The sequence below is a fragment of the Mus musculus genome, chromosome 13, assembly GCF_000001635.26.
Source record: "Mus musculus strain C57BL/6J chromosome 13, GRCm38.p6 C57BL/6J".
Classification (NCBI taxonomy): domain Eukaryota; kingdom Metazoa; phylum Chordata; class Mammalia; order Rodentia; family Muridae; genus Mus; species Mus musculus.
The window spans coordinates 58,553,104-58,567,636 of NC_000079.6; the positions used below are offsets into that span (position 1 = coordinate 58,553,104).

A 14,533-nucleotide genomic window follows, 5' to 3' on the forward strand; every position below is an offset into this window, starting at 1 on the left:
AGGCAGATTTCTGAGTTTGAAGCCAGCCTGGTCTACAAAGTGAGTTCCAGGACAGCCAGGGCTATACAGAGAAACCCTGTCTCGAAAAAAAAAATTAGAAATACCTTGATCTGTTTACTTCAGGGACAAAAAGTTCTTTGGACACACAAGCCCTCCTCCCACACCACCAAACATAAAGCAAAACCAACAAATAATCCCAACTATTTATGCATAGATTATTTTTTAATTGCTCTCGTGCATGGTCAGAAGGGGAAACAGAATACATCATCTAAGGTATTGCATAACCCTTTCCCCGCTGACACTCTTCCTTTTGAGTCGTCTTTGGCTCAGGTTTTCCTCAGTGTGTTCTCTGCACCGTCGATACTTATTTCGTTAAAGCGAGTTCTGCTGATAACCCCCAGGGAGCACTCATGATGCTGGTGTCTTGCTGATTGACAGGAGAGCCAGTGAAAGCCATCCCCACCTCAGTGGGCATTGAGTGTCCTTCATAGTTGGCCCTTACGTGGCTTTTTGACTGAGCACTAATGTTTTACAGTCTTAATCAGGAATGTAACAAAATTGCACATCAACAGGTCTATATACACAATCACAGAGACTTGGATGTCAGGCACCTTGGTAGTCTATTGACTTCTTCAAAGTGTTCACTGTTGTAGCCGGGCGTGGTGGCGCACGCCTTTAATCCCAGCACTCGGGAGGCAGAGGCAGGTGGATTTCTGAGTTCAAGGCCAGCCTGGTCTACAAAGTGAGTGCCAGGACAGCCAGGGCTACACAGAGAAACCCTGTCTCGAAAAACCAAAAAAAAAAAAAAAGTGTCCACTGTTTTCCTCTTGTGACAGGGATAGTTCATTTATGGCCTCAGACACCTCCTTGTCACAGAACTTCTCTGGCTCACAGCACAGAGTGGAAATGAAGAGTGTTATTACCTTGTATAAATTTTGCTGTTGCTGCTTGGAGACACACTCTTGCTATGTACCCTGTGCTGGTTTTGAGCTCATAATCTTCCTGTCTCAGCTTCCCAGAGCTGGAATACAGGAGTGTGCACCAAATCTGGCTCCTAGCAGCAAAGTTAAGAGCTATTACACTGTTTCTGCATGTTTCCCTAAGGTCAACCCATATAGGGACCACTTCTTTTAGCCAGGGTACTGAAAACAGACATGATTAAACCCCAGTTTAGCAATGCAGAGACTCATGGATGATAAATGTGAGAATACACAACTACAGAGTGCTCAGCTCCAACTGGAACATTTATAGCTACTTCCTTGCGGCACAGGGAATAGAGCTCAAGATGGGGAGGAAAGAATGTGAGAGCCAGGGGCTGGGGAAGAGCTGTGAGATGCTGTCTTCCGAACAGGACAGACTTTGCACTCATGAGCTCAAGGTAGAAATGGTCACTCCCACAAGATCAAGCCAACAGTGCCAGGCAACATTGTTGCAGGCAACCCTAGACTTAGTAAGTTACAGAAGAAATGGTCACTCCCACAAGATCAAGCCAACAGTGCCAGGCAACATTGTGGCAGGCAGCCCTAGACTCAGAAGGTTACAAAACATAGAGGAGAGGGCAAGAAGGTGAGGTGGAGACAAGCTGAGGGGTGTCTAGGAGGGTGGGGGCAGTGGGAATTAAGGGTAGGTATGATCAAAGTACATTATACACATGTGTAAAATTGCCAAAGAATAAAAGATATTCATTCAAAAAATACAATGTTAACTTTAAAAAGATGGAGGACGACTGCTTACAAGCCTCTGAGGCTGATGAGACTTAGAATCTTGAAGCCGAGCATTTCAAACATATCCGTAAAAGATTTGTAAGATGTTGAAGTTAGCGGGGAGTCTCTGCAGCATAGGTGGATGGAAGCTTGCTGCTTACAAGGCTCTATGTTTATGGACTCAAGTATTGGCTTTCGTATGGCCTGCGTGCTTTTCTGAAGGACTCTTGATCTATGAGAAACTTCTGGATGGTAGCGAATGAATGGGCCATTGCAGAATAGCCCTCCTTCACATGAGATTCAAGTTGAAGGTATTTCAGATGACCTTGAGTGAGGGTGGAATGACCTTGCCTGAGATGTGTTTAAATCATATTGGGAACTACCACACACACACACACACACACACACACATCTATCTATCTATCTATCTATCTATCTATCTATCTATCTATCTATCTATCTGGCCCAGTTGCTGGGAACTACCATATATATTGGTATATATATATTTATATAAATATATATGGTATGCATATATATACTATTACATGTGTATATATATACATATACACACAGACATATATATGTGTATATATTTGTTTATATACACATATTTTTTCATGAAATGCCTTGAAACTATAAAGTCAGAAAATATTGTTGGGGCTTAGGATCACACCTCAGCTAGGGACAACATCCTAGTTCTCCATGCAGAGATGGTGGGCTAAGGAGAGAAAGGAGAAGGGAGACACTGTAGCTCAGGAGGACTCACTCCTGACCTTGTTCCTCCTTTGCCATTAAGTCTGAGTCCATGACGGAGTTTTCTATCCCCTCCAGGGCAGGAACTCCAGCATCTGCATGCAGAATCCCACTGGACACATGGCTGAGATCACAATTTATTAGGGATCCAATTGCAGTTCAGCGTTGGTGGTTTCAGCAGGTTGCAGCAGCTCTTCAAAGCATAGAGGCTGAAGTTTCCTCCTGGGACGACGTCATTTGGTCCCTTGGCAACAGTGCTGGTGGAGGCAGAAGGAACTCATTAGCTGGGCCTTAGGTGGGAGCAGGAGGAGAGTAGACAAGGGCACACTGGAAATGGTACAGGACAGGAAGCGGATTCCCTTGTTTCCAGTCTAGATAGGTGGGTTTAAGAGAGACTCCTGAGGGTTGGTTTTGGTTCTCAGATTCTGGGTGGCCCTGAGAACTCCCACTGTTTCTTTCAGAATAGCAATGACAGGGTAGAACTAATTCTTACAAAAACAACAAACGAAAAATAAAAAGGTACCTGTACATGAACTGGACCCATGACTAGGCAGTTAAGAGCACACTGGCTGTCCTGGAGGACCCAGGTTCAATCCCCTTGACCCACAGAGCAGCCCACAACTGTCTGTAACTCCAATTCTGGGGCTTCTGGTGCCCTCTTCTGGCCTCAGTGGGCACTGCTTGCACTCAGCACACAGAAATACCTGCTTATACATACTTATAAAACAAACCCAAAATCTTAAAAAATATTAATTTGTATGTGAATAAAAATAAGTGGAGTGAAGGCACTGATTTTGCAAATAGAAAATAGAGGGTAGAGATGGCTGACAGGGATCACCTTCATTCTTTGAAAAATGATGTAGTTTAAAGAAAAAAAAAGGTAGGTAGCGAGTTAGAAAACAGCCATGATGAGGTTATCGAGGCTGGATTCCATCCCACAAAATCAGTCTCTACCCTACCTCCTTTGTCACAGAACAAGCTAATTTTGCAAGTGAAAATTAGTGACAGGCAAAGGAACGTGGCCTATCACAATTGCACCAGCTTAAATTTGAACATGCTGGGCGGGAGAGATGGCTCAGTGATTAAGAGCACTGTCTGCTCTTCCAGAGGTCCTGAGTTCAATTCCCAGCTGACAACCATCTGAAACAGATCTGATGCCCTCTTCTGGTGTCTGAAGACAGCTACAGTGTACTTATGTACATACAATAAATGCATCTTTAAAAAAATTGTTTTGAATATGCTGTACTAAAGGGGAGTTACAGATCAGACATGTCCGTAGGCTGGGGCAGCGGGGTCTGCTGCTATCAGACAAGAGACGGACAGAAGGCAATTCCTGGGGAAGCATGGCGGTGTTTACAGATTAGTTTTTCTTTTCTTTCTTCAGTTCTGTCTGCTTTGTTACACATTCTCTGTGGTCCTGACTGGGGTCTGAGTCCTCTCCCTGCCCCTGGGCACAGATGGGACATTGTAAACTGCCCAGAAGACCCTAATATTTTTATCTGCTAAAGGCTTTCTGTGAAGAACAAAGCTTTGTCCCGGATCTAAACAGGCCTGCCAATCACCTGGACAGGAAGACACCCCCTAGAAAAGGACTTTTAAACAATAGCACAAATACAAAGCTTGTCTAAAAATGTAGGTTGGCCATGGCCCACCGCTGTCCCTTGAGGCTGCTCCACTTTCCTCTGTGATAAATACTACACTACATATCTCATCCGAGGTCACTAGGACTGGGGATCCGAGGTGAGCCCAGAGTGAGATTCTAGCAGCGGTAACTAAGGATGTTGGCTTTGTGGATGGCCTTGAAGTTCTGGCCTTGATCATGCTGGGGCTAATATTACTTGAATAGACAGAGCCTCCTTAAGGCCTCATTGTGTCAAATGCAAAGGAGAACTAGGGTTGTGCTCAACTTACACGGGGATCTCAAGGTTTAAGTGAGCTTGTTCATCCCGAGCGTTACTGTAACGCAGAGGGGTTTGTACTATGCACTCATGAGCAGCCTGGGAAAGTGTTTTAGTTTCTGGTTATCCAGTAATATCTGACAAGGTAAGAAGCAAGGCTGTTAGAAACACCGTGAGTTTTCTCGCATGACAAACAGTTAAGGGGGTAATGAAAACAAATGGGTGTGGTCTTCATGCTGAGATTCCAGTAAGGCTGTTTGCTCCAGATACAACAGGAACACACTCTCTGCCTGTCTGCCCACCATCATGGAGCAGAGGTAGGCTTGGCCCGGTAGTCACGGCAACCAAATAAGTGAACGAATACCGTGGTAGCCAGGTTTATGGAAAAATGTTAAGGGGGTAATTAGCATTCTCTACAAGAAGAAGATGGGTGAGGAAGGTCGAGAGGCCTTACCTTGGGGTTATACCTACTGCTTCCTACCTCCCAACTGCATGCGACCTTGGAAGGGTCTAGAATATGCAGCAGATGCAAGATTAGCTGGAGGTGGGACTCTGTGACACAGCTTTGGCAAGTCATCAGTGTTGTGTGAGATTTTCCACTGATACACCCATTTGGGGGCTACTCATAGTCTCACTGGCTCACCGCTGTAAGGAACTGTTGGCTCCCTATCTGGGGTAAACACATAATTGTTCCCATCTCCCCCAGGAAAAGTACACAACAGATCTGACAATGACGTAGAGACCATAATACCTGTTGAACAGATTTTGGCAACAAGACACCACTTCGGTTGTGTTGCTGAGTACTCTGCCGTTCTCTAGAACGTGATGGCAGTTGATATCCACCGGGGTATCAGAGAGGATGCCTGGAAAGGAACAGAGTGCCGTTTGCTGTCATCATTTAACGAGATCCCAGAACTCCCCTTCTGTTCTCAGCTTCCCTATACCACCCCACACATCCTGCTCCACAGCCTGCTGAGCCCGGCTCTGACTCTCAGCTTTCTGCTGCAGCATATGCTGCGTGTGCAGCCTGGAAGCCTGTCTCCCTGGAGACTTCCATCCCGTGGGCACCCAGGACAGGAGGGGTGGACGCCGGACCTGCGATGCAGGCTGTCATGAAGCAGGCAATGGTGCCAGCAATCAGGGCTCTCATGGCTCCAGAGGCGATGTCTCGTTTTCTGGATGGTGCTATGGATGCTGGAGGAGAAAAGGGCATTTGAGATTAAGTTGGTTAGAGACCAAAATCTGTAGCTTCTGATAATTCTTTGGTGGCTGAACTCCCTTCCGGGCAGTTGAAGAGAGACAAGTCAAAAGATAAACCGAAGGGACCCGCAGAGCACAGAGAACACAGCAAAGCCAAAGGGTTACCAGGAAGAACCAATCAATGAGATGATGTCTAAAGTTAGCTGCCACCATCTATGTCTATACCCAAGGCAGACATTAGTAATCGATAGCATCTTCTATAGTGAATACCCATGGGTCCCAAGACCTCTCCTTCAGATGTCTGTTATAAATCTATGGGCATTAGTAACAAGTGGCTGATGTTATCATTTGCTTGAGAGAAATGTATGCTTGTATGTATTTGTCTTGAGTTCTTGAGTGTACATAGGAAAACTGCATTCCAGAGCAGGGATTAAACATGGACCCTAGAGGACTTAGCTACTGTTGAGGGGCCATTGTGAGACACAGCATTACAGAGCAGGAGGGACTGGCAGAAGTAGCGTCTGGTGTTGAGGAGTGTCCTTTTCACTTACTAAGTCCACCGATCACGATTCCTAGGGAACCAAAATTGGCAAAACCACAGAGGGCATAGGTTGCGATGGTCTCAGAGCGAATCTGCAAGCAAGCATCAAACACCGGTCTGCACACGATCTGACCCACCTTCAGTGATCCCAACCAGGCTTCGATTCACGACAGAATCGATGTCGACGAATAGACGCACACTGTCGACTCTCAGATAACCATTGGCAATTCCCCTCGTTCTTAGATTTTGAGGGAATGTAGATTTAAGGGACACTTCACAACAGACTAGGAGTTAGTCACCTTGATATCTAAAAATGCTACTTCCTGCTCATTAATCACTTCTAATATTGCATGGGACTTAACACCTGCTGTACTATAGCACGCATAGTACTAGTTTCTGGAGATAAGAAGTTGGTCCCAGAAAATAGTTACATGATGTTTGACTGACAAAGGACTTACTTAGCATATATAAAGAGCTGCTATAATTCAACAATTTGACTACTGCCCAAGTTTTAGATACATTGCTACAAAAGGTATACAAGTGGGCAATAAACATATGGAAAGATGTTCAACATTTGTACCAGGGAAGAGCCAACCGCTACACAGAGAGCCAAAATAAATCTTTCTTAAGTTGATTTATTTTAGGTATTTTGTCAGTTAACGAAAGAACTGAAATAAAAAAGGAACTGGCTGTATGCTATATATACTAAGTGTGTCTAGGATGTAAGGCATCCGGGATGCTTATGCATTGCTGTTGTGGATGATCCACGCTCCTGGTGAACCAGCAGAGTCAACACTGTTGTTGGAAAAGCTGCCGTGGGGAACCCTCCACAACAGTTCCCCGTGAATCTTTGATTTATCTCACGGATTTTGTTACAATAATGAAAATTGATTAATAATACATCTACAGTGGGAAAAAAAGATCATTAGTGGCCTATAGGCCTTTGGAGGGGGAACGTGAAGGAGGATGGAGGGCATTGTCTTTTCAGGGCCTCGAGGGAGCTTCCTTACAATCTGCTGTCCTGCATGCCTGCCTTTGTTCTTTAGCTGAGACACTCCATGAGAATGCGTGGGTGCCCATTTGGAAATGTAAGAGTGGCTGTCCTTTCTGAAGACATTAGTGAGTTAGTGAGGGGAGTGTGTGGCCATAGGGCTCTGCTCCTCCTTAAGGGGGCTACACAGGCTGCACAGCCTGATAAGTGACTAAAGGACTTAGTCTAGAAGTTTCTGCAGATTCAGTGGGCACATCCAGTCTGGCAAAGTTATGGCTGAGGTCAGGCTGAAGGCTGCTCTGAGTGGGTTTCCAGACTGACCCTCGTCCTGAGAGGCCCCTGGACATATCTGATTGAGGAAAAGATGAAGCACCAGACCCAGACCCCATAGGAGACACCTGACACTTCAATGGCTACAACCCACTAAGCTGTGATCTGACAGGGACCCGGGGGTTGTGGGGTGTGTGTGTATATGTGTGTGTGTGTGTGTGTGTGTGTGTGGTGTGCAGTCATGGCTGTGTACGGTTTTATCAGAAGTCGAAAGGGAGGCTGGGATGAAGCCACCTTCTTTTGCGCCCAGCGTGAGTGATTGTCAAGTGGAACAAGATGGGCTGAGCTAGGAAGACAACGGCCTCCTGTGTGTGAGCCAAGATGCTCCGAAATTTGGAGTAACTTGCTTTTCCCACTGAGACTCCACAACAGCAGAGGCTGCTGGATTGTTTCCACGTGTACCCTGTGTGCCTGCCTTCGGCTGGGATCGCTCCCAAACGGGGTCATCTCTACGGCTGGGGCTCCTCCTTCCCGACAGGCTTTTCAGAGAACCGGCTAGCATTGCCAGAACTGGCAGCTTGCTTCCCTCATTAACAAAAGCACACTTTCTCCTGGCAGTGGGGAGGCAGAAAACATGTCAGTTAATTTAGCCTATTGTTTGCTTTGGGCAGGGAAACAAACTGGTTTAGGTGGCATCCAAACAATGAAGATAGTTGGCCAAGTCCCACACTTATGTTCCATGAAAAATGAACAGCAAGGGCAGAAAACCCACAAAGTCTGTTCCTAGCACATCTGAGGGGCACAGTGCCCCTGACCACAAAATCATTCACGTGCAGATCCTCTTGGGGAGGTGGCCTCACTTATAATATCCATATGTTTGGTCTTTGAGAGTCCAGGAGGTTAAGTGGCGACCTTTGGATCGAGTACCTCAATACTGGGCAATGTGCTTCAAAGACGGGGTCATTGACTCCAAATGGGTCATTTCAGAGAGGGACAGGGATGGCTAGAAATATCCATTTCTTAGTTTCTTTATGAGACAGTTCTGATCTTTAGAGGGAAACGAATTGGTGCCTCGGCTACAAATATGTCTTCAGCCAAGTTAAGTTCCTTGGTCCATCAAAGCCTAAGGAGACATGAGTGCCTCTTTGCATGATTGCAGGGTGACTGCCCCAAGGTTCCAATCACAGACCTAAGTGTTTTATCTTCCCTCTTCCCTTACACAGTAGTAATTATGCCTTGTTATCTTTTGAGGATGTAGAGGCTCAGAGTGATATGCAATCAGTTTCTTAGAGCTCATGATGCTAGAAGAGGCCTTCATGATCAACTGTCAGCTCCAAAAAGGCAAGACCTGCCATATCGGGTCCCTGAATATCCTCCAAAGACTTCTCTCTCTATTGATGGTGGGAGGTGACAGAGTCTTCAGAAGGTGATGGCTAATCTTTTCAACTTGACATACCCTTACCTGGGAAAATGGGCCCTCAACTGAAGAATTGCCTATATCAGTTGGCCGGCAGCATGTATATTTTCTTCATTGCTAATTGATGTAGGAAGGCTCAGCCCACTATGGGCGGTACCATTCCTACGCAGGTGGGCCTGGGCTGTGTAAAAAATGGTAGCTGAATCTGAGCCTGTGAACAAGCTGATAAACAGTGTTCTTCCTTGGTCCCTGTCTCCACGTTCCTCCCCTTGGCTTCTCTCAGTGATGAACTAGCCTATAAGTATAAACTGAAATAAACATTTTCTTTCCTAAGTTGTTTTGGTTATGGTGTTTATCATAGCAACAGGAAAGCAAGCTAGGACAGGAAGTCAAGTGTAGGAAAGGAAGTTAGGACCACACTCTTGAGGGGACATTGGGACTCTGTCCCCTCCTCTTCCTTTCTACTCCCCAGCTGCTCTGTGGGGGATGATCCTACTCTGCTGTACGTATCCACTTGATGAACTGCTTTGCACAGAAAGCAACAGGACCAGTGAATCGTGAGCTGAAATCATGAGCCAAGATGAACCTTTCTCATCTTACATGGCTTACCTTGGATAACTAGCACAGAGCCTGTGATGGCCTCTGTGCTGTTGCCTTAGGCACAGAATATATCTCATAAAGCTTTGTGCACTGATGTCCTAGCTCATGTGACCCTAGGCCTGTGTCTACTTCAGTTTTTAAGTTTTCCCTACTCTCTCTCCCCTTTCTCTCTTTCTCCACACAAATATCACATGGTCAAGATAACGTGACTGAAGATTATGCTGTGCTCATCATGAGGACTACAAGACTCACTCAAGTTCCAGACAGTCAGAAGAACAAGTCACAGTGTAGCTATGTGATAAGAATTATACATATTGACATATTGCTGCATCTAAGTCACAGTGTATCTATGTGATAATTATACATACCAACAGATTGCTACACACCAAGTTACAGTGTATCTATAAGAATTACATGTACCGACAAATAGAATATAGACATGAAGAATTATACGTACCAACATATATTGTCATGGTGTATCTATCTGATGAATTAATTATACAACATATAGAATATAGACATAAAGAACTATACGTACTGACATATATTGCTGCACGCCATTCACAAATTTAGGTCCAGCCGCTTTCCTCAAATTGATTAATTTTGAGAGGTGGTCATAAGCCACAAATTCATTGAAGAATGTCTTGTAACCTATGAGTTTGGCGACCATAAAGCTGTCTTGCCAGTCGACTCCCATCATGAAAGAGAAGGGCATGAAGATGTAGGAACAAATGAGCTGCAAGGGACAGAAGTGGTGACACTCATTAAACAGTGATTGCCTCGAATTCTGCCACACCCCTCTTGGTGATAGGGTTGTCCCTGCTCTTCTGGGCACATTCAGTTGCCCATCTTTATGTATCAGGAGTGTACAGTTGGTCCTCAACAGATTGGTGTTAAGGCTTGATTTTTATGTGGTGATGTCAACAGACACAAGACTCTTAAAATCTATGAGTGTCTTTCGTGGGATATAGCATTAGTTCTCCGTGGAATGGACTAATTCGAGAGTGTTTAAAGAAGGTCAGCAGCTCGGTCCCCCCTTTCATTTTGAATGTGCCCTTTCCTCTTGTCTGTGATGCATGGGTCTGCATGTGATCCTTGCCACATATAATCTCCTGACTGGATTTGAAGCCTTCAGAGTGGCAGGTTAAATAAACCTTTACTGTTATAAGCTTCCCAGTCCAGTGTTCTGCATAGCCCAGGAAGCAGAGCAGGGCAGGAACTAGGTAGGAATTGGGCCCTTGGAAGTAGCTTATATTTTGGGGAAGAGAAAATGATTGCTTTGGAGGAAAGGGGGTGGCGACAGAAGACAGGACAGGAGTGGAACAATCAGGGCAGCGAATGAGATGTTTCTATTGTATATGAGAGAGCACAACATAGCTGACTAGGAAAGGCTCAATCTGTAGCCCATGCCAGCCTTGAAGTTATGGCAATCCTATCTCGGGCTCCTAAGAGATGGGATTAAAACGTGAGCTACCAAACCTGGATTCTTAACTTATTTTTAAACGAAGGTAGTCAGAAACCAAACAAGGCAGAATCATACCTCAAAACTCAGCTCTGGGTAGTTGAACATGCTTCCAAACCAAGACAGGGCAGAGTTCACAAAGGAGAGCAAGGCCAGGAAGGCGATCAGATTCGCAGCAATGTTTGCCACCAGAGGGATGGACGAGGATGCGCCCTGAGAGGCTGCCTCCAGGAGATTCCTTGAATCACTTCATCAAAAAATGGAAATTCTAGAATTACCAAGGCATATCTGTGGTGGTTTGTATATGCTAGGCCCAGGGAGTGGCACTATTTGGAGGTGTGGCCTTGTTGGAGTAGGTGTGTCACTGTGGGCATGGGCTTTAATAGTCTTAGCTGCCTGGAAAAGAGTCTTCCACTAGCAGCCTTCAGATGTAGATTGTAGATGTAGATGTAGATGTAGATGTAGATGTAGATGTAGATGTAGATGTAGATGTAGATGATGTAGATATAGAACCCTCAGCTCCTCCTAACCATGCCTGCCTGGATGCTGCCATGTTCCTGCCTTGATGATAATGGACTGAACCTGTAAGCCAGCCCTAGTGAAATGTTGTCCTTATAAGACTTGCCTTGGACATGGTGTCTGTTCACAGCAGTAAACCATAACTAAGACAGTATCTCTGGATCTATGGCACAGCAATGGCCTAATCATAGTTGTCCGGCATGAGGTGAACCCTTAGGTACTGAGTACTCAGTCTCTTACGGCCTCAAAATTTGATGGGCTTATGATTGTTGATGCTTGGCCGTGGGGATGTGGGAGCCCACTGCTGTGGTTTACTCTTGGTGAAGGTTGAATCCTGGGCTTTGGGTGCTAAGCATCCACTTCTACCTCTACTCCATTGGGTGCATTTATAATAATAAACCAAGAAGTGGCAAAATCATTTAAATACTATTTATCAAAAGTAGCTACCTACCAGGGACCGTTGATAAAATCTCCAGGTACTACCGACTAGCAGTTAAAAGGGAGCCCATATCACCGCCACTTCATTAAAGACTGAATCCCATGGTGTGCTCTTCTCTGATCTCCCATGAACCCCTCTCATCTGAGAGGTCTATCCCTAAAATCTAACTTCCCCCATCCCCCAATTTCTTTACTATTTCCCTACATGGCTGCATCCTTACGTAACATACCTGACATAACGCACCAAGCAAATCTTCATGGTTCTGGACTCTGTAAGTGGAACCTTCAGGATGCTATCTACCCCCTATCCCAGTCCTCTAGACCAAAAGTGTTTCCTAGTTTGGTGTTTGGAATGGGTTGCATAAACCACAACAAGACGCCTTGTGGGAGGAGGGATAAGGATTAAAATATAATGGTGATATTAGCTGATATTTCATATGTACACACAAAGCCTGAGATATAATTTTATACAATTCTTTAAATGTTCATTTATTTGCTGTTACTGTGTGCGTGAGCGTAATGTGTATGTATGTGATGAAGGCGAATGTGCTGGGGTCACAGGACAACTTTACGGAGTTTCTTCTCTTCCCCATCTTCATGTGGCCTCTAACGAAGGCGTCCAACCTTGCAGGGTGCGTGGCTTTAGCTGCTGAGCCCTCCCGTTACTCTAGGCAATATTTTAATAATCTGTGTATAGAACAGAGCTGAGTGCCCTGGATTGTTTTTATTTGTGGCATCGAGATGCAACTAAGAAATGTTTCAGGTTTCAGAACAATTTTGATTTTAGGTTTCTGAGTTTTGGGCGCCCGCCTTTCACCTCATTCCCTTGACAAGCTGTCTTCACCGGCACTTTCCCAGTTACGAGTATTTCCACGTAAATAAGGCCTAGAGCTAAGATGAGAGTTCATTACATTATGTGATATAATGAGATATTTATATTTCACATGTCTCAATCCTGCGGTCCCTCTGCAATTTTTAATTTCTTTTTCACAGAGCGGAAGAAAATGAAGCCACCTTTTTAGTCCATGAGTGATCTTGGAAACAGCCATTCTGTAACTTCCCAATAGTCTTAAAGCAGGGCTCAGTGAACACTGAGTGCATTTATCAAGAAGCACTTTATAAGAAAGGAGTGTTTGGAAAGGCTGTCATGAGTATTAACGGAGGAGTTTTGGTCTTGTTTCCAAAACACATTTAGGCAAAAATTTAAGAGCTCACTGGGAAATTAAATCTGATACATTCTAAGGCCACAACTGGCTGTGCCTTCTTCCTATTATCAAAGTGTGATTCTGGCATCCTGGCCTGTACGGTCATTAATTAGATAACACCTACCCATTTTCCATCTTCATGGCACTCTTGAGGGTTATTTTGGGTTTCTCTGTCTCAGGCCAAAAGAGTTTGGCCACAGCCAGGGCTGCAGGTGCGGACATGACCGAGGCAGTTAGCAAATGCGTGGACGACACCTGCAGTGGAGAAGGAAGGGGCTGATCGTGTGCCAGGCTTAAGAGGACATCATTCCTAGTGGCCCAGTAAGAGGACAAGACTCATGTCACCTGACCCCCCCCTTGGGAGAAGCACAAAGCCTAAGTCTGATTATCTGGGATGAGAGTTAATTCTGCATCGTAGGAACGTAAAGGTTTCTCAACCTTTCTGTTGTCTCTCTGAGCATCCAGCGGATCCCTACAACCCATACTTGTCACATCCTCAGTTCAGATGGGGGTATGGGAGGAGGAGCACGGCCTGCGTGCAGAGATGGACAGTCCCCATTCTTCCCAGCTTGGAACCCTTCCTGTCTTACTGTGCCTTTATCCTGTCAACTACTTTTACCCACTATTTCTTATCTACCCTCGTGTTTTGTATTATTCTGTATTTGTTTCCCTACGGTGATGGCTAATTTTGGTTGTCAACTCAACTGCATCAACTAAAACCCAAGTCCAGGGTGGTCCTGGGAGGGATTTCCTTAATCCGATTGTTTGAAACAGAATGGTTCACACTGTGGACCTCAGTTTCTAGTGGAGGCACAGTTACAATAACATGAAACAAGCCGGGCGGTGGAGGCGCGCGCCTTTAATCCCAGCACTTGGGAGGCAGAGAGGCAGAGAGGCAGAGAGGCAGAGAGGCAGAGAGGCAGTAGAGGCAGAGAAGCAGAGAGGCAGAGAGGCAGAGAGGCAGAGAGAGAGGCAGAGAGAGAGGCAGTAGAGGCAGTAGAGGCAGTAGAGGCAGAGAGGCAGAGAGGCAGAGAGGCAGAGAGGCAGAGAGGCAGAGAGGCAGAGGCAGAGGAGGCAGGAGGCAGGAGGCAGGAGGCAGGAGGCAGGAGGAGGCAGGAGGAAGAGAGGCAGAGGCGCAGAGGCAGGAGGCAGGAGGAGGCAGGAGGAAGAGAGGCAGAGGCGCAGAGTGGAGAGGCAGAGAGGCAGAGAGGCGCAGAGAGAGAGGCAGAGAGGCAGAGAGGCAGAGAGGCAGAGAGGCAGAGGCAGAGGCAGAGGAGGCAGAGAGGCAGAGGGGGCAGAGAGGCAGAGAGGCAGAGGCAGAGGCAGAGGCAGAGGGGCAGAGGCAGAGGGGCAGAGGCAGAGGCAGAGGCAGAGGCAGAGGCAGAGGCAGAGGCAGAGGCAGAGGCAGAGGCAGAGGCAGAGGCAGAGGCAGAGGCAGAGGCAGAGGCAGAGGCAGAGGCAGAGGCAGAGGAGGCGAGGCAGGCAGATTTCTGAGTTTGAGGCCAGCCTGGTCTACAGAGTGAGTTCCAGGACAGC

At 46.1% G+C, this 14,533-nt stretch overlaps 1 protein-coding gene across 1 annotated transcript in view; it reads right to left on the reverse strand.

Moving 5' to 3' along the window:
• Positions 1-203: 203 nt before the first annotated feature.
• Positions 204-14,533, reverse strand: part of Slc28a3 (solute carrier family 28 (sodium-coupled nucleoside transporter), member 3) — a 57,571-nt gene continuing 43,241 nt past the window's right edge. Inside the window, exons 12-18 of the mRNA NM_022317.3 lie at positions 13,122-13,252; positions 10,914-11,082; positions 9,912-10,109; positions 6,106-6,187; positions 5,450-5,548; positions 5,106-5,217; positions 204-2,713 (exon numbers count right to left, since the gene is read on the reverse strand). Of these exons, the coding sequence (NP_071712.3) occupies positions 2,587-2,713; positions 5,106-5,217; positions 5,450-5,548; positions 6,106-6,187; positions 9,912-10,109; positions 10,914-11,082; positions 13,122-13,252 (918 nt within the window). The 3' untranslated portion in view covers positions 204-2,586. The remainder of the gene's footprint in view (positions 2,714-5,105; positions 5,218-5,449; positions 5,549-6,105; positions 6,188-9,911; positions 10,110-10,913; positions 11,083-13,121; positions 13,253-14,533) is intronic.